The sequence below is a fragment of the Urocampus carinirostris genome, chromosome 3 (genome assembly GCF_059441175.1).
Source record: "Urocampus carinirostris isolate Australia breed hairy pipefish chromosome 3, RoL_Ucar_1.0, whole genome shotgun sequence".
NCBI lineage: Eukaryota > Metazoa > Chordata > Actinopteri > Syngnathiformes > Syngnathidae > Urocampus > Urocampus carinirostris.
Genome location: NC_142351.1, coordinates 31,600,636 through 31,623,764, shown reverse-complemented (window position 1 = coordinate 31,623,764; position 23,129 = coordinate 31,600,636). Strand labels below are relative to the sequence as shown.

The 23,129-nt window shown below is 41.2% G+C and overlaps 1 protein-coding gene across 1 annotated transcript in view; it reads left to right on the top strand.

The window, feature by feature from the left end:
- Positions 1-344: 344 nt before the first annotated feature.
- The window catches only part of hecw2b (HECT, C2 and WW domain containing E3 ubiquitin protein ligase 2b), a 41,284-nt gene continuing 18,499 nt past the window's right edge, over positions 345-23,129 (top strand). Inside the window, exons 1-11 of the mRNA XM_088331483.1 lie at positions 345-807; positions 10,532-10,651; positions 11,983-12,682; positions 14,782-14,889; positions 15,054-15,148; positions 18,675-18,750; positions 18,823-18,992; positions 19,071-19,213; positions 19,298-19,398; positions 20,253-21,019; positions 22,496-22,619. Of these exons, the coding sequence (XP_088187609.1) occupies positions 12,307-12,682; positions 14,782-14,889; positions 15,054-15,148; positions 18,675-18,750; positions 18,823-18,992; positions 19,071-19,213; positions 19,298-19,398; positions 20,253-21,019; positions 22,496-22,619 (1,960 nt within the window). The 5' untranslated portion in view covers positions 345-807; positions 10,532-10,651; positions 11,983-12,306. The remainder of the gene's footprint in view (positions 808-10,531; positions 10,652-11,982; positions 12,683-14,781; positions 14,890-15,053; positions 15,149-18,674; positions 18,751-18,822; positions 18,993-19,070; positions 19,214-19,297; positions 19,399-20,252; positions 21,020-22,495; positions 22,620-23,129) is intronic.

The window sequence follows — 23,129 nt, the reverse complement described above, 5'->3', positions numbered from 1 at the left end:
TTTTTGTTTTAAGATCTCTTTTTTAACGGAGGTGACGAATGCATTAAACCTGTCTACGTTGTAGATCAGAGTTTAGGGTGGTAATGAAAGTGCATCAGTAAATAATGCATTGGAAAGTAGTGCAATGACAAATAGCAGTAATGTAATTCCATAAACATGTGTATGTTTTCAAAAAAATGTTGATTCTATATTTTTGGATTGACAAAAATGAATTCCATACGCTTAAACAATAACAGACTCTCATCAATAGTCAAACAGTGGCGTCGACCGTTAAAGGGCCCGAACCGCCGTCTGACTGACCACGTGACGTATGGAAGGGGGCGGTGTTATTATAATGTCGAACACATCTCGAACGCGACATTCCTAACAGGCCCAGAAACATTTAAAGTTGTTTTATTTCTGTTTCTGCTAAATGAGGGCGTCTGGTTAAGTGTGCGTCGTGAGCTCCTTTTCGCTGGGAATGCCAAGAGCGGAGCGGAGGAAACTGGGCGCCGGATGTAGGGAGGTCCGCTTCAATAAATAAGACAAGAGCTTGACTGGCTTCGCGGCGACAAGAGGGAGAATACCAGCCATGATGTGAGGACATTTCACCTGACATGTTTGCTCGGTAATCGTGGAACCTATGTTTTTTGAGAGACTATTTCAGCCTCGAAAGGGGAGGCGGAGTCTCGCCCGGGTGGTTCTCGCAGGCACGCCGCTGATAGGTCGCCGAGCTCCGGCCGGAGCGAGGCTTCGTCGTCCATCAGTGAGGTGCTTCTGGGGGTCTATTTTGTCTCGCGGAGGGGCGTTGAAATCAATCCATTAAAGGTGAGCAATCTTCTTTAGTTTTTTCCCCATTTTTTTCCCCTTAATGTTTATATATGTATGTATGTATCTATATGTGTATATGTATGTATCTATATGTATGTATGCGTCTATATCTATATGAGAGAAATAGAGGTGTATGTATGTATATATATATATATATATATATATATATATATATATATATATATATAATGTATATATATTTGATAGGTTGTGTATATGAGGTAAATAGAGCAAAGTGTATTGTGCTCCTACTACCACATCGATCCCAGAATAACAACTGGGCGGCTCACGTTTCCTTCCTAAGAAGCCTCCTACTCATTATCATCTCCTGTGAGAAGCCGATGATTCTGGAATAAGCCATTGTATTGTTGCACTCTTATCAGTGCAGCTGACAGTATATTTTTCCTGTATTGCTCATAACCGTGAAGAAAACAAGAGACACTACAATAGTGTGCGACTAAAGTGAAATCACTTTATAACATGGCTTACTGAAAGGTGGGGTGGTGTCCTTAGAAAGTCGAGTGAAGAATATTTTCTCTTTTAAGCATGTGTTAACAATTCCTATTTCAACCATCCATTATCTGCACCGCTTATCCTCAGTAGGGTCGCAGGGGTGCTGGAGCCCATCCCAGTCATCTTCGGGCAGTGGGCAGGGGACACCCTGAACTGGTTGCCAGTCAGTCACAGGGCACACAGAGACAGACAACTCACTCGCTTATTCACACCTAGCGACAATTTGGACTGGCCAATTAACCTGACATGTAAGTTTTTGCAATGCGGGAGGAAAACGGAGTGCCCAGAGGAAATTCACGCAAGCACGGGGAGAACATGCAAACTCCACACAGGAAGGTTTGATCTCATGACCTAAGAACTGTGCTGCACACGTGCTAACCACTGCGCTGCCGTGCTGCCCCCTATTTGAACCCTTATGCTTTATTTACCACTTGGCTAATTTGCTTTGGTCTTACTTTTAGCAGAGCTGTTCAGGGCACTACAAATCAGGTTCCGGGAATGGGGGCCAGAGTGACGCCATGCTCGTAACCCCCAACCTCCCTCCCACCTTTTTTTATTTATTTATTTTGTATTTAAATTTGTTTTGTAAGTATTGCATGAGAATGGTGAAAGTAATAAACAGCCAGCTTTAAGTAAAGTCCAAAGGGCAAACCAAACCCCTAGAAAGATGAAGAGAGAAGAGTTTATTCGAGTGCGTATTTTGCGCGCGGATCTTAAACAAGCTTACAGGGGCTGTAATAATGACATAAGCCAGGCAGTGAGAGAATGCATAAAAGAGTGACAAAGCTCCAAATCATATACAGATTTTTTAATAGTATACTGGTTTTGAGCGTATCACGGAAGATTACATCTAGTTTTTTAATTAGATATTGGAGGCATCACGGCGGCTGAGTGGTTCATATTCAGCTACCAGTCTCCTCGTGCGGAGTTTGCATGTTCTCCTAGTGCCTGCGTAGCACTCCAGTCTCCATCCACGTACCAAAGACATATCTGGTAAATCGGATGGTCCAAATTGCCCCTAGGTGTGAATGAGGAGTGAATCGTCTGCCTCTGTGTGCCCTTTGACTGGCGGTCAGAAAATAGATGAAAATGGATGGATAGGTATTGGAACATATGCAATGGGAGGGCTTACTGGTTTGAACATCCACCTCACATATCAGGGGTCCCAGGTTCAGTTCAAGTAAAGTCAAGTCACATTTATTTGTAAAGCCCTTATCACAAAATTTCTCTAAAGACTGCACGGGTTACAATTACACCATCCCCTGATCTTAAACCGACATGAGGGCAAGGAAAAACTCAAAACCTCAGCACGAGGAAAATAAGAAACAGCTACCGGCCTCCTTGCATATAAAGTTATTGTTTTAAAAAAGAAAAATGGATTAAAGTGTTTTACCCCTGGGACCAAATATGGACCCCATGACCGGATAGTTTTGGCTCACATGCCGTATGTTTGACACCTGCCCTGTAACAGGTTCAACCAGAAGCCCAGCCAGGTCCAAACGTCTTTTGGACTTTGGATTTTGGGCTAAATCTAGTTTGGTCTATTTTAAACTTGTTTTAGTTCAAACAAAAATGGACATCTAAATTGGGTTGTGTTTAGCCTATTTTATGTGGTCGAAATGTAATCTGAAAAAAAATATTTATACAGATGTTTTTTTAATGTTTTATGTAAACATCTTGTGGATGGAACTTTGCTGTCTTTTCAAAATCTAGTTTTTCTTATGGGTGGGAGTGGTGGCCATTTGTTGTGAAAAATTTGATGTTCAATCATTTGCGGGATAATTTTTAAAATTTGAGATTATGCGTTATAATTGTGAGAATTAATGGAGAACATTAAAGTTTTTTTTATTTATTATTTATTTTATTTTCTTTTTAGTATGCTTAATGACTTGTTGGCATGTCTGCATCAAGGTTTAGAAGTCCTGGGTTCGATTCTAGCTACCAGCCTCCCTGTGCCTGGTTTGCATGTTCCCTGCCTGACTGTATACAAACAACTTAAAAGCACAAAACTTCCACTCTTGTTCAGGGAGGTGATGGACCTGGGGGAAAAGAACTGTCTCTGAGTCTGTTAACCTTTGCTTTAAGGGACCTTTAGCGTCTGCTAGACATTCAAAACATTACAAAATCTGACTTGGTAAACTAATGTTATTTCCTTTTAACCTCACAGAAAACTACTAAATTGTGTAAATCAATAGTTGTTTTTTGGGGTATTTTCTAATGTTGTGTATTTGCATGTTTTTATTGATCTACTCATATAGTAATCATATTGTATTACAAAATCTAAAATGTATCCTTCTTCATATACTGTTTTCTATGGAGTCTACAGATTAACCTCATGTAATAGAGTGTAAATAAGAGGGATTTTTGTGACACTTGGTCACACTATTCCTGTCTCTAAGGCTCATAGACACCTTGCTATTTAATTTTTTCACCCAAAGTATGGTTGTAGTAGATATTGAGCCTTTTTGCTGTGATTACTTAAGGCAAATTAAGTACATTTGTGTGGGTCATTGGGTCACTTCTCCAGTCATTCCACTATTGAGAAGCTTGAGTGTGTTGGCAAAGTTGAATAGCATTTGTGTCACATGTCAGGCTGACCGCAAATAGCTCACTTTTTTTTAGTGCATGCATGTTGTGAGGCTTCTGTAGTATAGCCTTCAAATTCAGCTACCCCTCGCTTGCAACATTCCTAAAAAAAATGCTAAATGTTTTCAAATCTTGTATTTTTGGAGGCAGCTCCATACCACAAATATTTGTTTGTTTTTGTAAATAGAAAACACATGTGAGTGTACACATACCCAGTTGCCACACTATGCACGTTAGCTTACACTGCAGGGAATATTGTTTTGCAAAAAAATGCCCAGCTCGGTTTTGCACTTAATGTCTATTTTTAGTTCAAAAGTCTCAGCATTTATAAATAACCCACATACTTGATGCTTGTGCCACTCACTTGGTTGGACTGCTCCCACAGTTGCGCTCGCTGCATGTTTTAAAGGCACAACACTATGCAGTAGGTGCCGCAAACTAGGCCACATGAGTTGCTTCAATGATGCTGTAAAGTTATCCAGGGAATTCTTTACATGTATCATCAGCGTTTTTCAAATGAAATATTCAGTGGCAATGATGGAGCCAATTGTCTTAATTACATAAATTATTGCTGTGATGTCATAAATATAGATAGGGTCTGCCCTTCTTTTGTCAAGTTACCTAATAATCCCTTTTGTATATTACAGAATTTCAGTTGAACAAATGGTCTTTATTGTCATGATACAAAAGTACTGCACAACGATATTAAAGGGCTTCTTTCAAAGTAAAAAAAGCGATTTAGAGAGGGGCTGATTAGCTCCAAGCTACTCTCGGGTAGCAAGGTCTCTGTAATGATTCAAAAACAAGAGTTCTCAATGTAGTGGTGTCCTACGAGTTGGAGCTCCAGATCATCCATTTCATCGGTAATCGATCTGGCATTGGTGATATACAGACTCTGCACGGATAGCTTTAGAGAATTGTTAGCCCAGCCGTAGCATCTGCAGGGCTGCTATTGTTTTCTTTCCCAACGCCAACCTCAGTCGGTTCCCAGACACGATAATAATTCACGGAGCACCGGCTGGTGATCACTATTTCTTTTGCGCTCTTCTGACTTTAGTCCGTTTTAATGAATGTTTTTTTTTTTCAATGTAACGAGCCGTAAAAGCTAGCGATTGCTTCCCAGTTTTTTTTTTTGCTTGCGAGACTTTGAAATGCGCCCGCCCAACCCAGCTGTTTGACAGCATAGAGCAGCACACACAAAAGGTCAAGCACACCCAATACACATACACACACAACCTGCGCCTTGTGATAGCTGTGGGCTCTGTCTAAACGCAATGCACAATACGTTGATATCAATGACAAAATAGACAATTGAATTCAATTCCTCAAAGCAGTAAACCAGCGATAACCGAAGCGCAAAGTCACGTGTATTTTTTTTTCTCGACATGGGTGCTCATTGGCTCGATCGCGATTTACTGGTAGATCGCAGAGGTAGTACTGGTAGATGACGGCAAAGTGTATTCAGTGTATTGTATTAGTTGCGTTACGCTGTTATCAAGTAGGGAAATGCAGCATGTCAGCATGAATGTTGCTTATGCTACAATAACAAATTGAGAACTCCAAATTTTGCCCCTAAAAAGTGTAATTTATTACAATTATAAATGTTTTTAAAATTGTATAGTTTTTTTTTACCTATGATTTAATAAGTACTTCATTACATTATCATTTTTACATATATGAATCATACAATGTATGAAAATTGTGTTTTTTCCAAATGCGTTTTAAATCATCCATCCATCCATCCATTATCTGCACCGCTTATCCTCATTAGGGTCGCGGTGGTGCTGGAGCCCATCCCAGCCATCTTCAGGCAGTAGGGAGGCACAAAGAGGACATGCAAACTCCACACAGGAAGGTTTGATCTCATTGCCTTAGAACTGTGCCGCGGACGCGCTAACCACTCAGCCGCCGTGCTGCCCCCTTGCAAATCTCATCTTATTATCTCATCTCATTAGCTGCACAGCTCATCCTCAGTAGGGTCGCAGAGGTGCTGGAGCCCATCCCAGCAATCATCGGGCAGTGGGGCATGGGACACCCTGAACTGGTTGCCAGCCAATCGCAGGGCACACAGGGACAGACAACTTGCTCGCTCATTCACACCTGAGGACAATTTGGACCGGCCAATCCACCTGAAATGCATGTCTTTGGAATGTGGGAGGAAACCGGAGTGCCCGGAAGAAACCCACGAAAGCATGGGGAGAACATACAAACTCCGCACAGTAAGCCCGGTAGCTGGAATTGAACCCACACAGGAGGTTCCCAAGACCATAGAACTGTGCCGCACACACGCTAACCACTGCTCCGCCGTGCTGCCCCCCTTGCAAATCAATGAGTAGTTAATCTTTTCCGATGAATCGATCTGCAGAATAGCATTACGGTGTTACTTATTCCAGCAAGAGTATCAAGAACATAGGAAATGAAAAAAAAAAGACTGACTAAAATTGAGTTTTGGAGCCCCCCTTTTACCATTTGACTATTGTATTACATATTGTGTTATTTTGATTAAACATACTTGATTTTTTAGATGTGCATTGAGAATTATTGTAAGCGTTCAATTCCTCAGATTAGGACACTTTTTCAATGCTAGACTGCTCTTGCATGTTCATTATTCTATGTGGTTTGATCATTTTGACGAGGTCATTTTGCGAGTAGCTCGCATGCTAATCAAGTTTAAGTAGCCCTTTTCTAAAGATTGTAGTGTGGAAGCTTCTTATTAACTGAAAATTAGCATCTTCTAGCTAAAAAAATAGTATTGTATTATTTTTTTCAAACCCAAAAGCTTACATTGTCTTTTACACTTCTGTGAGACTTAAGCATGCATTTTTCTCTACTTAATTATACAACCTAGTGTGATTTGCACTTACTAGACACGTATAACCTGGAAAATACAGTACTTTATTTTACAATATATAACATCTGAACATTTGTGCTTTATAGCTTTTTTTACTACAGGTACATCCTTACGTTACCTCTCTGGCAGGCAAGGAGCCCGAGTTGGTGTGTCAGGTTGAGAAATTCCGACTAGATATAGTCGGACTAACCTCCACGCATGGCTAGGGCTCTGGTACCAGTGCTCTCGAGTGGGGTTTGACTCTATTCCACTCTGGAATTGCCCGTGGTGAGAGGCGCAGAGCCGGTGTGGGCATATTAGTTGCTCCACGGCTCGGCGCCTGTACATTGGGGTTTACCCCACTAGACGAGAGGGTAGCCTCCCTCTGCCTTTGGGTCGGGGGACGGGTCCTGAATTTTGTTTGTGCTTATGCAGCAAATAGCAATTCAGAGTACCCACCCTTCTTGGAGTCCTTAGAGGGTGTGCTTGAGAGCGCGCCCCCTGGGGACTCCCTCATACTGCTGGGAGACTTATACGCTCACGTGGGCAATGACAGTGAGACCTGGAGGGGCGTGATTGGGAAGAACGGGCCCCCTGACCTGAACCCGAGTGGTGTTTGGTTATTGGACTTCTGTGGCCGTCATGGTTTGTCCATAACGAACATCATGTCTTGTGACTCAGGACGTTGTGAATCGGTGGGCGGAGTACTTCGAAGACCTCCTCAATCCCGCCGACACATCTTCCTCTGGAGAAGCAGAGCCGGAGGACTCTAAGTTGGGCTCTCGCATCTCTGGGGTTGAAGTCACCGAGGTGGTCAAAAAGCTCCTCGGTGGCAGGGCCCCGGGGGTCGATGAGATCCGCCCGGAGTTCATTAAGGCTCTGGATGTTGTGGCCGTGTCATGGTTGACACGCCTCTGCAACTTGGGTGCTGGTTCCCCTCTTTAAGAAGGGGGACCGGACAGTGTGTTCCAACTACAGGGGAATCACACTTCTCAGCCTCCCTGGTTAGGTCTATTCAGGGGTATGTGAGAGGAGGGTCCGCCAGGAGGTTGAATCTCGGATTCAGGAGGAACAGTGTTGTTTTCGTCCTGGCCGTGGAACACTGGACCAGCTCTACACACTCTGCAGGGTCTTTGTGGGTGCATGGGAGTTTGCCCGTCCGGTCTACATGTGGACTTGGAGAAGGCATTCGATTGTGTTCCTGGGGGGTGCGTCGGGAGTATGGGGTACCGCACAGTCTTATCCGGGCTGTGCGGTCCCTGTATGCCCGGTGCCAGAGTCTGGTCCACATTGCCGGCAGTAAGTCGGATTCGTTCCCGGTAAGGGTTGGACTCCACCAGGGCTGCTCTTTGTCACCGATTCTGTTCATATTTTTTATGGACAGAATTTCTAGGCACAGCCTTGGTGGGGATGGAGTCCGGTTTGGGGGCCTCAGCATTGCGTCACTGCTTTTTGTAGATGACATGTTGCTGTTGGCATCCTCAGGCCGTGATCTTCAGTTCTCGTTGGAGCGGCCGGGATGAGGATCAGCACCTCCAAGTCCGAGACCATGGTACTCAGTCGGAAAAGGGTGGCATGCTTCCTCCGGGTTGGGGATGAGAACTTACCCCAAGTGGAGGAGTTCAAGTATCTTGGGGTCTTGTTCACGAGTGAGGGTAGGATGGAACGGGAGATCGACGGGTCGGTGCAGCGTCTGCCGTCATTCGGACCCTGAACCGGTCCGTCGTGGTGAAGAGGAAGCTGAGCCGAAAGGCAAAGCTCTCGATTTACCCTCACCTATGGTCATGAACTTTGGGTTATGACCGAAAGAACATGATCCCGGATACAAGTGGCCGAAATGAGTTTCCTCCGTAGGGTGTCTGGGTTCTCCCTTATAGATAAGGTGAGAAGCCCAGTCATCCGGGAGGGTGTAGAGCCACTTCTCCTCCGCATTGACAGGAGCCTGTTGAGGTGGCTCGGGCATCTGATAAGGATGCCTCCTGGGCGCCTCCCTCGGAAGGTGTTCCGGGCATGTCCCACCGGCAGGAGGCCCCGGGGGCGACCCAGGACACGCTGGAGAGACAATGTCTCTCGGCTGGCTCTGGAACGCCTCGGGATCCCGTCGGATGAGCTGGAGGAGATGGCTGGGGATAGGGACGTCTGGGCTTCCCTTTTAAGGCTGCTGCCCCCGCGACCCGAGCAGAAGATAATGGATGGATGGATGTATACATCCTTTTTCGTCTTTAACAGAAATAAGAATAACTGAAAAGAAGCTCGACGACAACATGGCTTGGCACTTATACAGCTCTTAATTACATTAACATTAAAAAAATGGTTCGATAAACTGTTTGTCTGTATAGGGAAAGACATTGACTGTAAACTGATTACCACCCTGTAAAAATAAATCAATCTTGCAAGAGGATGCAGACCTTTTGCGGTCTGACAGACCCAGGAACCAAATAGGGCTGCGAGAATGACAACATCATTTCCTGTATTTTATTATGATAATTACTCTCAATAGATGAACACGCACAGGAATATTGCCCTAGAACATGTTCACTTAATTGGATTGCGGGCTCAATTAAGGAAATAATTAATACAACAACCTGTTCCCTCCTTTTGTGATACGATCCGTAGCAAGTAGCATTGAGCTAGTGTTTGCCTGAAGCAAGCAGGGTTGAATGCATAGGCTTTAGACACTATAGACACACTCTGGTCAAAAATGGGACCAACCCAATACTGTACTTGGATCAATTTGATTCATTTTTCTAGGATGTTTTACACAAAACAACCCATTTTTGGGGGTTGCCTAAGCAAAATGACGTAGACATTTTATGGTAAAATGAACCAATTTTGGGGGATCGGAATATTGGGTTGGTGGATTTTTGACCGAAATTTGGTTCATTTTTTATCAAATTGTTTTTAGAGTGCAATGATCTTTTGTTGTCAAGATATGGGATTTTCAAACTTTTTCACAAGTATCACTAAAACCAATGCACGAGCATATTTACTCTGTCTTCAAGAAAGATGTGTATTCATTTAAGACTTTGCAATACTTAAATTAAATTAAATACTCTTAACAATAAGAGACCTGTATGAGGTCCATTTAAGCTGCATTAAAATGTTAAATATGAACTCATTAGCATTCAATACAACTAGCTTGGAAGAGTTTGAATCTAGGGGTAAAACAACACTGTGCAGCTCTATTAGACCAGACAAAACTCTAAACTCAAAACTAAATACTAGGATAGAACAGAAAAGTAAAGAGCAATTAGCTGGAGCAAATGGTGCTGGCGAAATGGAATTGAAATATTTGCACCTTTTTTCATGTCAATATTAGAGTTTGTGAAATTTAATTTCTGAAAAAAGTCTGCCATAACATGACAGTATAATTCAATGGATGGTTTTGAAAATGACTATCAAATTTATTGCACTTTTGAAACCAATAATACAATTTAAATCCTTTGTAATGTAAGGCACTCTTTAAACATTTAGGCACACAGTTTAATGTTCATAGTTTAACCAAAGTGATTCCACACTATAAAACTATCAAAGTACTTTTGATTCTCTTCCTTTTTTACAGGCACAAGAAGTCAATTTAGTTCATCGAACCTTTCATGTTTATTCTTTTTAGTATGTGTGAGTGTAATAAGCACAATGCACACAAAGACATCCATTAAAATAAAAATGTGTTGGTTTTATGGCGACTCATGCTTTCTTTTAGACTTTAAGACAATATCACTTGTAAAATCGTGAAAATAAGTTTCTCTTTAGCAGCCTGAATAGTTAATTTACTTTGTGTTTCTTTCCCAGTGGTTGGCTTTGGAGCAAGTCTTTGACCATTAGATGTGAAATTAGACAACCGGATTAAAAGATTGGACTATCAAGACATGGTGTAATGACACAGAAGCACCATCATGACAAAGCCAAAAGGTAAGCAGACCTGCAGTGATATCACATGAGATTTTTCTGCTCTGATAACTGAATGGGACTCATGACTTTTTTAATTCTCTTAGTATACAATCATTAACTCATAAATGACTTCTCATCTCATCTCATCAGCCGTACCGCTTATCCTCATTAGGGTCGCGGGGGGGCTGGAGCCCATCCCAGCCATCTCCGGGCAGTGGGCAGGGGACACCCTGAACTGGTTGCCAGCCAATCGCAGGGCACACAGGGACAGACAACTCATTCGCTCATTCACACCTAGGGACAATTTGGACCGGCCAATTCACCTGAAATGCATGTTTTTGGAACGTGGGAGGAAACCGGAGTGCCCGGAGGAAACCCACGCAAGCACGGGGAGAACATACAAACTCCGCACAGGAAGTCTGAAGCTGGATTTGAACCCACGACAGGTTCCCATGACATGAACTGTGCCGCACAAGCGCTAACCACTGCGCTGCCGTGCTGCCCCCATAAATGACTTAATGTAGCAAAATATTTTTCAACATGAATAACTTTCACTCAAGGCTCATCTACCAGTATGTTACTAGCTAGAAAACTAGCATTGCAGAAAAGTGGAATGTTTTTTTCTAAAATGCAGATTAGCAAGCACTATGAGTACATTAAATTACCAGGCTATAAGGCGCACCTAAAAATCCCAAATTGGCTGGAAATTGGAAAGTGCGCCTTATTACCTAATAGGCCTTACGTACTGCAGAACTATATTTTGTGATTTTGGTCACTGACATTTATTGACTTATCAATCGTTGCACTATTATATGCTGTAATGCCCCAACAAATGTACCAATGGTTATACACGAAAAAACACGGTATACATCCTGTCGTTTTCGTTTCATAGTCCCTTATGTATGGAAAAATCTATGACAAAGACTTTTTTTTAAGGGTACACCTCATAATATGGAAAATATGGTATTTGTAATTATTTTTTAACATTGTTCTTGACACATCTGTAATGATTTGATTAAAGGAGGAAAATAAATAAACAAGTATAATGGGAAGCACACCTTATATAAAAAGGGAATAAAATAATCACTGTTGGTTGGGCCTCCGTCAGGTCCATTTCCCCTTATGGTTAGTATGTGCCTTGCCATAATCACATTTTATTTCTATTACTTTTTTGTTTTTATTGTATTTTAACCACTATGTGTGTCGGTGTATTAGTTGTTTTTGGTTGTTGGGTGGGGATAAATGAGGGGATTTTGTTGTTTTATTGTACACTGAATGTTTTTATACAGCACTTTACAAATAAATTTGATTTGATTTCTCTTCTCTACTTGTCCCTGCTTATTTCCTTGCAGATTTCGGGAAGGCCCTCACTTGTCTTCTTGTGTGTTTTTTGAGACTTATAGGAAGTAGGAGAAATACATGAACATTTAAGACCCACACTGACTTCCCTCGTTATATTTCCAAAAATAAAATAAGGAACACTGAGGCATTGTGGCCAAAGTGATGTGTGGCACAGACACACAAAAAATGTCCTTCCTTTTTATTTTCCTCCCTGCTTGCCTCTGCTAAGCTCCACCCCAACCATCTCCTCAATCTTCAACACCTTCCATCATCCCTGCAACCATCTTCAGACTCAAAAGCAACCACCTCCTGCCAGCCCTGACGCCGTGGTCACCATGGCGACAGCCACCTCTTCCTCCTCCCCGTCGCCATCCTCACCGGGAACCAATGGCAGTGCCCGTGAACACTTGATGGCGGTGAGACGTCGTCATCCCCACGGACGACCGTTCACCATCGGGCCGGAGAACATCTGCAGCCTGTCCGATTCTCCCCCCCCTGTGTCTTCCATATCGGCTTCGGGGGGCGATCCCGAGGTAGCGGGGATAGGGCTTCAGCGGGCCAACAGCGACACGGATCTTGTAACATCAGATAGCCGCTCCTCGCTAACGGCGTCAACGTACCAGCTCGTCTTGGGCCATGGCCACCTTGTCATCTCCTGGGACATCAAGGAGGAAGTGGATGCCACCGACTGGATTGGACTGTACCATATCGGTAAGCAAAAATAAAGAATACAACTGTACCATTTCATATGGGCTTAATTCGTTCCAGGATCGTGCTCCTCGCTTGAATTGCTCATGTAGCGAGCTATAAAATTCTTAAAAAGTAATTGGCCCGTTTCTGACCTCCCAAACGCACCCAAGTGAACCCTAATGGCAAAAAAACTCATCTCCCTGATCATTAAAAAAACATTTAAATAGTAATTGAGTTACAGTTACATGATGAATAACATACTACTAACTAAATCAATTGTGAGTTTGTTATAAGAACTTACCATATAGGGAGACGCTGGTTGCTAATGTAACGGAGGGAGGTGCAGGAAGAGTGACGAGAGACGGATGATGATACGTAAGCATTTACTGTACACTTTAAAGTAAAGTTGCTGTAATTTAAACGTACACACAAACTTTTTACAGCGTACTGTTTTCATTTTTTTTCATTTAATTAAAGCAAAGCACTGCAAAAATGCAGTTTTGTAACCTGCAATCGCTGCTTCCTCATGCCAAACGACAGTCACAGAATTTGAATTTCTTAAATCCGTGCCACAAGCTTGCCGCGTCTCCAAAATAACAAGTCTCTCCATCGTTATGGTTATTTCTTCACAATCGTGAAAGAACAGTCACGTGCATATTTGGTTTTGTAGCCTTGATGACATATTTCTGTTTCAATAGTGTACAAAAAAGAGATGTTAAATGATTATACTCCTTAGCTAGGTTACTCACACAAAAACTTATATTTCCTGCTTCACAAACTATTATTTCCTCTTTTAATTTACACCATTTTCCTTATTCTCATAAAACACTAACATTTCTCTTTCCTGAACTCATGGTTAGGGTCACAGAGAGGAGATGCAATACAATAAAAACAAACTGCATAGAATGAACAAGTGGGAAGGATCAGGCTTCTGATGATAGGATGTGAATGCGCCAACTGGGAAAAGTTGATGATTAAGATAAGCGGTGTTGAACAGTCTCTAGCGGTCGCCTCTGGGAATGCTTGTAGCATGGAATACCCTCGTACGAAGAGCAAGATTTTTTTTTTAATTCTTGGTTTGGAGATGGTCGTATAAAGGGGTACCACTATACTTGGTTGGATCTTCCAGATTAAGTCCTAATGTCCAAAAGTCAACAACACTGGTCAAAAGTTAGTTTTACACAACATTATCACATAGTGTGAGACCAGGACATTTTGTCTGTCATTTATTTTATTGATGGTGATCTTAAAGAGTGGAATAGAGGGGCAGGGTGATGCTTGTAAAGTGGGTGAGTATGATTATGTGGGTTTTCTGTTATTGCATGTCATGGTGTGTGTATGAATGTTTGGAGGGCTTAATTAGACAGGCACAGTACAAGTTTTTGTTGCATTATGGTTATGTCGCATGTATCATTGGGATTTGTTTATTAACAGACGGAAAAGTACCGATACCAGTCTTAATTTCAGGTATTTCTGCTAGAGAGAGTGGCTGATACCAGTATTGACACCTCTCTTGTGACCATATACAATCAGGAACAGCAAAGAAACCACAATGGAAGCTTGTTGCTGTTAAATTGACTTTTTGCACAAATTAAATGATTATGTTTATTGTTGATGTTGACTGTGTATTGTCTGCTGATGCTCTTGTAACATTCAATAGCAGCCTAGTCATAATGGAATGGGGATTATCTCATATGTGACCCCTTCTCAAGGTTTCTTAACTCTTCCCGTTCCTTTTTTTTTTTCTAGTTTTTCCTGTCCCTCTTGTCGGTTTCCGATTAGGGGAAATTGTAATGTTCGCATGCACAGCCCTTTTGAGACATTTTGTGTTTAAGGGTAATAAAAAATTATGACTTGACTAATGAGAGGAAAAAATATTGATGTCGAGAAATTGGTTAAAAAAAAAAAAGCGCTTGTATTTGAAGGCATTTCTTCTGATTTATTTCTCATGGTAGTATTTTTGGAGACGATGATGTGGGCTACTAATGGTATCGTATCAGTATCCCATCGATCTGAAAGCACATATCCACTGTGCGTCAAATGTAATAGTATAATCATAAAACTTGACATATATAAATGTATTATAATATCATACCATGACATATTATTGTTTTCTCTAGACGAAACATGTGTAGCCAACGTATGGGACTCCAAGAACCGCGGCGTGAACGGCACTCAGAGAGGCCAAATTGTGTGGAAACTGGAGGCGGGGCCTTACTTCATGGACTGTGAGTACGATGTAAAAGTAGCTATTTATTATTAAATAAATGGGCCATGTGCTATGGTGTATTTTAAAATCTGTCTAGGTGGCAGTGACATTAAAAAAAAAGTCAAGTTGAAATGTGAGTATGATAGGACCCACAATACATAATTATCTATTGTCCTTCTGCAGATGAGACCAAGATCTGCTTTAAATACTATCACGGTGTGAGTGGAGCGCTCAGAGCAACTACACCGTGCATCACTGTCAAGAACCCCAGGGTGACGGTACTGAACTTTTCCCTCCTTTTTGTGTCATTTTATTTTAGTAATTTTAATGGCGGGTCACACTAGCACAATCTTTATAAAATTCATTCGTCCTGTACTTTACCACTTTGCCAAGGTTGCATTGTCCGAGCATCGGCTTCAACTCTCTCCAGCTTTTCCGGGGTATATGCCAAAGTGTTCCCAGGCCCACTGAGAAGTACTTTACAGGAATTATTTCAACACAGACGCTTCCCTGGGCTCTGTGCACTCTGGGGATGTCCAAGACATCTCTCCAGGGAAACCTCCAAAAACATTTCAGACAGATTTGTCTGAGTGCTAAATCACTAGCTTTACTTTTCAGGTCACTGCTTTCTTTACCAACTAATGACCTATAGGGTCATATGTTATTTGAACTCTTCGTGAGGCGGGATCTAAATAAAGTTTAGAGTGAAATAAAGAAGAATTATTGGACAAGGCATTGTTCATAAAAAAATCTAGGCTAGCTGTTTTCTCCTTTTTGGTCACTATACAAGCAGCGGTGGTGTAACAAGTCTTTCACTCAGACAAAAGATGGTTCTAATAATTTACATCAATTTTGTTGATGAATGGTATGATATAAAATGCTTTAATTTCAATGTATGTACCGTAAATTCCAGACTATAAGCCGCTACTTTTTTCCCAAACGTTCAACCCTGCAGCTTATTCAGTGATGCGGCCAATTTATGTAATTTTTCTAACGGCCGCCAGCGGCGCTCGAGTACAAACGATTTGGACCGCTGGAATATGTGACCGCAACTTCTTAGCTTGTGCACAAATTAAAAAAGCGTAAACTTAGCCGCATCATGCAAATTGAAAAAAGAATGGCACATGACGCAGCTTTAGAGCTAAAAGCAATCAAGCAATCTGATAAAGAAGGAAACAGAGCTATTGCACGTAGACTTTACTTTGCGAGTGTGTTGCTAGCGTGTTTTGGAATAAGGGAGCGTGGGACGACATCTATATGACTATATAAGTTTCTTTCCGATACTGAGGGAGATGACTTTGATGGCGTCAGATATAGGGAGGAAGATGAGAATGGTTTACCGGGGTTTGGGGTTTTTAAGGCTTATTGATCTATCTTCGTTATTCATTATCCATTATCCGTCATCGGTCAGTTCATAATACGCTACAAAGCCTAGGAGCCGGGACACTTACTCTCAGCCAAAAGGCCAAGCTAAGGTCCTAGCCCTAAAGCCTTGCTGCGATCATTGCGAATGCACCGTTCCCGGAGGTACTGGGCGATGAATGTTAGTACACAATCCCAGAACCTACCGTGATTTTTACAAGTACGGTATATTATTTTTAACGGACCCGTTTACTGTTTTGCGAGCGTGTTGCTAATAGCTTGTTGCTACCTGTCACAGTCACGGTTTGGGATGAAAGTTATATTATTATTATTAAAGCTTTAAAAACTCTCTCGGTGTACCGTCTTTCTTTGTAAATATGTGTTACCATGTATAATATGTATTTGCAACTGTATATTTTTGTAATGTATTTATTTTAGAGAATTATTATGATATGTTTTCCACGGGCGAATCAAAAAGAGGGGGCGAAAACCACGGGGGCTGACGGGAAGTGGAGTAAAGGTGAGACGTGTTTTTGGACGCAGCGGACAATGAAATGAAATGAAACGATCTGCATTTATATAGCGCTTTTCAAGTCAATGACTTCCCAAAGCGCTTTACATTGTGCTTCACATTTCCCAATAGCGGCCGTGATCTGTGCAGCCATGTAAGGCGCTAACCTGCTTATTGGGGGTAATTGGGGGTTTAGTGTCTTACCCAAGGACACTTCGACATGTAACACGAACAAGCCGGGATTCGAACTGGGATCCCTTAATCCTAAAACGATCGCTCTACCTCCTGAGCTACTGCCGCCCCAAATACAATAGTGGATATATATTTTTCCCACCCTTACCTTTGGAAATATAGACCTTTTTTCCTTTGATACTTTCAACGGGACCCGGACTTTGCAGGTCTGCATCAAACCTTAAGTACCGGTATCATTTTCCGTTCATTTTGCCGGCTGTGGTTTTTGGACTGTACTTTATATTCAGATACGATTGCGGGACTTAAAGTCGGGTTTGGGTTACTTTTGGGATTTTGTTACATGTTTTAATGTGGGCGCATGCGGCTTATATCCAGGTGCGGCTTGTGTAAGTACAAAAGCCGTTATCCTCTGAAAATGTGGGTGTGGCTTATAATCAGGTGCGCTCTATAGTCCGGAATTTACGGTAGTCAAAAACAGAGCATTAGTTCAAATTGACAACGTAGAGAAGCTAAATATATTCTAATGTAGTCTGATGAATGATATTTTATAATTTAATCAATCTGTCAAACATTAACCTCTTGATTATTACATCAGATGAGTAGAACATACTTTCATTCCATTGCCCGTTTTCTAGAATCTAGCATTATTCAAATTGATTCTGTTGAAAGATAAATTATTTGTAATTTAATTAAGTCATTCTTTGGGGTTTGTCATAGTTATTACAGTAAGCGACTGCACCATGCCCTCGAACATCACCTGTACCAAGGTGGTGCTCAGCGACAGGCAGCTCTGGAGCTGCATGCGGCTCATTGGCGATCACTAGTGGCTCCCTGGTGCTTTTTGAAAAATGTTTAATAATGGAAAATTATATAGTTTCTGTAGGAGGTCAAACATGACACAAACAATTGTTTGCGGCTCCAAACCTTTTTTTCCCTCCAGTTTGGCTCTTTCAACATTTTGAGTTTCCATCCCGCTAGTCCTCAATTCAGGCAAACCGGGTTCGTTTCCCAAACATTGCTTTTCTTTTGTGCAGGTCTGTTCCTCTTCCTCTCATTCCTTATCAATCTTGAGCTAGGCTTTCAAATAAGATCAAAATGTATTCGATGCAAAATGCCAAGTTTGGTAAAACACTCACTTAACATTTTCCCTATGTGGATTAGGCATTGTTTTGTAAATAATAAATTATTAAATAAATGAATGAATAAATAAATAACACCCATATGTTAGGCTGAACAATGTTACATATTTTAAAATTATGCGAGAAATTGTGACTCGTAAATTGATAGATCGCCTTCACCTAAATGTGAGATTTTTAAAATATTTTTATATATTTCTTTTTTTATATTATAAGATATTTTCTCCTCTATAATCGAGGAAAATAAACATTGATTAATTTGATTGCATACTTTTTTGTGTTTTTGTATTGTTCAGATTTATTGTTTCCTTTCATCTTGCCACAAACGTCACATAACAAAATTAACTTATAACCCTTACTCTTTAACAATATAATGTATAAACCTGAGACCATAAGGCATTTTTTCATATACATTTTGAAATGGTATCTGACTTGTGAGCCACGAGGGCCCGACAAAACGCAGTGAGAACCTGTGCCCAGCTCCCCACCTCCATCACGTGCTTGCTTGCCCCTCAACTAGTGATGGTCGAAACTGTGTAAACCAACAATAATTAAAGAATTTTCACAGCTATGCACTTATTTTTGCTCGTTTTCTCCCTCTAGGTGGGTTGCGATAGTCAAACTGAGAGCCAATTAGCTGGGGGACACTGTCGCAAACTGGTCAGCTTTACCCTCTCAGGTGAGAGGACACAACACATATCCACTGTGCATACAAATACTAAATGAAACAAATGTGCATTGTCCACTGCAGACATCCAGGCTGTAGGTCTCAAGAAGGGCATGTTCTTCAACCCCGACCCTTACTTAAAGATGTCCATTCAACCTGGGAAAAGAACTGGTTTCCCGAAATTCACCCACCACGGCCAGGAGAGGCGGAGCTCCATCATTGCCAATACCACCAACCCTGTTTGGCAGGGAGAGGTGGGGACCTTGTTGCGCCGTCGAGCCAACAGGCCAACGTCAGTGATGCTTTGACGTTGCTTTCCTGTTGTCCTTCAGAAATACACTTTTGTGGCCCTGATTAACGATGTCATGGAGATCGAAGTGAAGGATAAATTTGCAAAGAGCCGGCCAATCATTAAGCGCTTTCTGGGTCAGCTGATCATACCAGTGCAGAGACTTCTGGAAGGGCCCACAGCAGAGTAAATCCATACGCATTGTGTGTTTAAACTGTGTGTTTGGTGGATACATGTCCTCATGAAATTCTGCACTTTGCGTGTCTGCAGACAACACCCTTTCAGCTATAGCTTATGTCGCCGCCTCCCGACAGATCACGTTAGTGGGCTGCTGCAGTTTCGAGTGGACATCACCTCTGTAGGGCATGAAGGTTTGTGCTAGTGTTCACACTTTTTCATTTAGTCTGTAAAATAGTCCACAAAATATTATCTTTGATTAAAAAAAAATGTGACTTAACTATTATGTGTCTTACCATAAATGATTGGGAACATGACATTTTATTGCCCTTTTTCATCACATATTTTTTCTTTTCAGGGATGTTTCTTTTTATATACTGTAGCTGTTATTATTGTAATTTTTACCTGAACTTTACAGTACTTTTAAGTTATTAGAATAGAATTGTCTTTTTTATAATGAATAACATATTGAACATTGTTTACAATGAGAGAGAAGTGGAACTCTACAAAAGACGTGACAATTACAAAACTAATAATATCTGTGGAGTTAAAGCTTTAAAGCACTAATTATTGGTGCAGTCTACTGATTATTGTAACCAATAGATAATAGTTGTTTTTTTCTTTTTTGTCTCATCGTTATTTACATATGTAAAATATAGTTTTTTAAATCATTTTTGTGTCCCATTGTTTATAGAATATAGAATAGATATACCCAAGCAAATACCTTTTTTTTCCATCTTCATTTATGAGAATGATTTTCCGGTGGCAGCGACATTTGCCACATGAGCATTACTGGTATGCGCTTTCTCAGCTTTTGGAAGCATTACACACTCCCTAAATGTCAGTTAGGTCTATGCTGATTATAACGTGTTCAAATGACACAAGTGCTAAACAAACTGAAGCACATTATCAGTCATGCTGGCATATAATTTAAATATATTAAACAATTCATAGTCAAATCAAATTGACCTTTTTGAAAACCCAAATTGAATGAATTCAGGAAAGAAAGTGTCGATTATAGAACTGACAAGTCTGTTATTCTCTAAAGATGCAACGGGAACCATTTCGGGCAGTGCAGTGAATAGTGACCCCGGAAGCCCCTCTGATGAAGAAGACCTCCACCACCCCTACTCATCCTCTCGCCTCACATGCGGTTCTTCCCACCCGGTTCTTGGCGAAAGCCCCATGTTGGTCAACGGTGCATGTTACTATGGGAACAGCAGCGCGTGGCAGGGAGACACCAGTACAGCGGCCGGGGAAAGCCACACCCACAGGCAAGTGTCCCTCAATGATTACTTGGACGCCATAGAGGCGCCAGGCAGCCCCTCAGAGCGACTCCCTGCGGGGCCTTCGCCGAGGCTCCGTTCCAGCTTTCCGACCGACACGCGCCTTAACGCCATGCTCCACATTGACTCGGATGAGGAAGATGAGTGCACGGGACAGCGCGGTAACGAGCAAGAGGGGATCTCGCTGTGCACAGCAGATGTCGAGGTTTTCGGTGGTGGGGAAGGATCCAAATGCGAGCAAGTCGGCCCGGAAACGGACTCGCCTCTCAATGGACCGGACCAGGCCAGAGGTTCTAGCACGCCAGCCAAGCCACAGACGGAAGAGGGGACGTCGATGAATGTAGATAGCTGTGCTGCTGCAGCGTCAGCATACTATAGTGGGGAAACTGAAGCAAGCGCTTCTTATCAAACCTCACAAGTAGAGCCTGCAAGCAATTGCAGGTGCGAAGAGGACATTTCTATCACTCAACCAAGGCAGGACTTTGCCTGTGGTTCTTCATATAGCTGTGGTCCTCTTTCACCCATTCAGGTAAAATGATGTTGATGCATACGTGCATGAATGAATGAATAAAATAATGAATATATTTTAAGATTTTTTTTTACAGCAGTTATTATCCTAAAGTTTAGAAAAATCATGTTTATAATACGTAAAATTACCAAAATGAGTTTTTTATTGTTTGTAAGTACTTTTTTGTTTACTCCTACAAGAAAGTTTAAAACATAGTACAGCATTATATAGTATAGTATCGAATGGTAAATAAAAAGGTAAGTGTCGTATGAACATGGTGAAAGTTAGAAAAGGCCAGTTTCAAGTACAGTTCAAACGCCAACACAAACTCCAAGAAAGATGAAAATAGAAGTTTGTATAAGCGCGTCCAAAAAATACACGTACTTGCACGCGCATCATGAATGAGCTGACATAGGCTACTATGATGACATAAACCAGTAGATGCCAACAGAGGGTAACAAGGTTCTAAATTCCATTCAACTCCTTTAAGTACTGCTTTTCCTATTTTTTACTATATTTCCATTTTTTCAACATGCAAATAATTTTTATTTTAATATTGGATTTTGAAAATATTTGGATAACTGTATTTTCACTATTTTACCTATAGACCCTGGGATAAAAAACAATACAAAATGAAAGTGAAACTCTATTATATCAATATTTAATATTAAGATAATGGGGCATCTAAAAAAAATTACATTTAAAAATGATTAAAAAAAAATGGCAAAAACTTCTGCCAAGGGTGTAAAAAAAATATATTATTTTTTGGGGGCATTTTTTGATGTTGTTTCCAGTGTACGGTAGAGTCGACATCCTTTTCGAAGTGGAGGAAAAAAAATCTACATTAATTCTCTAACCTAGGCAAAGTTAAAACATAATTAGAACAGTGACATGCACATTAATTAAGATTAGAAGTTTGCCCAACAACATTCCTGCATTGCATTTGGCTGGCAACCAACCAAGAATGTTTCCTGCCCACTTATGGAAGTGAGCTGGAATGGGCCCCAGCATCCCTCACAATGCTGGTGAGGTAAAGCAGTTGTACAATGAATGAATAATATTCTTGCAAGCAGGCTCATTTCGTGTTGGATAGAAAGGAGTGAAAATGTTCGCATGCTTAATCATCTTAATAGAAAATCAGATCCACTAATTGGTGCTCTTCTGGGTTTGTAAGACAAACTTAATATCTGGAACAGGCAATTCCACTGACTCCAATTGTTCTGAATTTATTATAAATGGATTGACATGTCAGCAAAGAATGCTGCAAACAAGTCCTGAAAGCAGTATAAAAAGTGAAGAAAATGGACAGACAAAAATAAGTTCAAATAATAATATTTTTAATAAATTCATTTATTTTCTTGTAATTGTCATTCAATTGCTGTCGTAAGGCTACAGGCTATTCTGAAAGACAATAAAAAAGAATGTTGGCTTCTTCATTTAGGGATATTTTGCAATGTTTTTAATCTCATACCATCAAGCATTTGCTTTGTGTCCTAGGAGGTGGAGACAAGGACAAAGGTTGCTCCAAGAGCAGAAGAAGAAGGGGCAGACCTATCAAGTAGCAACAACCTGCCCAATACTGCTGTCACAACAGGGAACGACATTGGCACCTCCGATGCAGGTGGGTGGGAGGTTTCTGGGAACTCTCCCAATGATTAATTCATTCAACAAGTGTTTTGTTTTAGTGCAGTCCTGACAAGTGACTTCAGCATATGCAATTCTTCTACTGTATTTTCTGCACTAGTAAGGTGCACTGGATGTTATGGCAAATCCCCCAAAATGGTTGCTATATGAGCCGCACCGAACTGTAGGGCGCATAGAATTAAAACTACAATAGGGGTTAAAATATAAAAGTATTGTAATCTGACATTGATTGATCAGTCGCAATATATAGCAATTGCATAAATTGGATACAATGAGAATCGAACACTGTACATGGCGGAAAGAGCGCCAGATACTATCTGAATAGATTGAATAGAATTGTCTTTCCCACCACAGTTAGAGATACAGACGGGACATGAAAAGGCATTAGGTTTTACTTGTATTTGATCATCACACTATTTTTAGTCACGGTGCCACATTGTTGATGTTGTTATTGGCCCGGGCCACGAGAATATTTGTAGACTTTAAA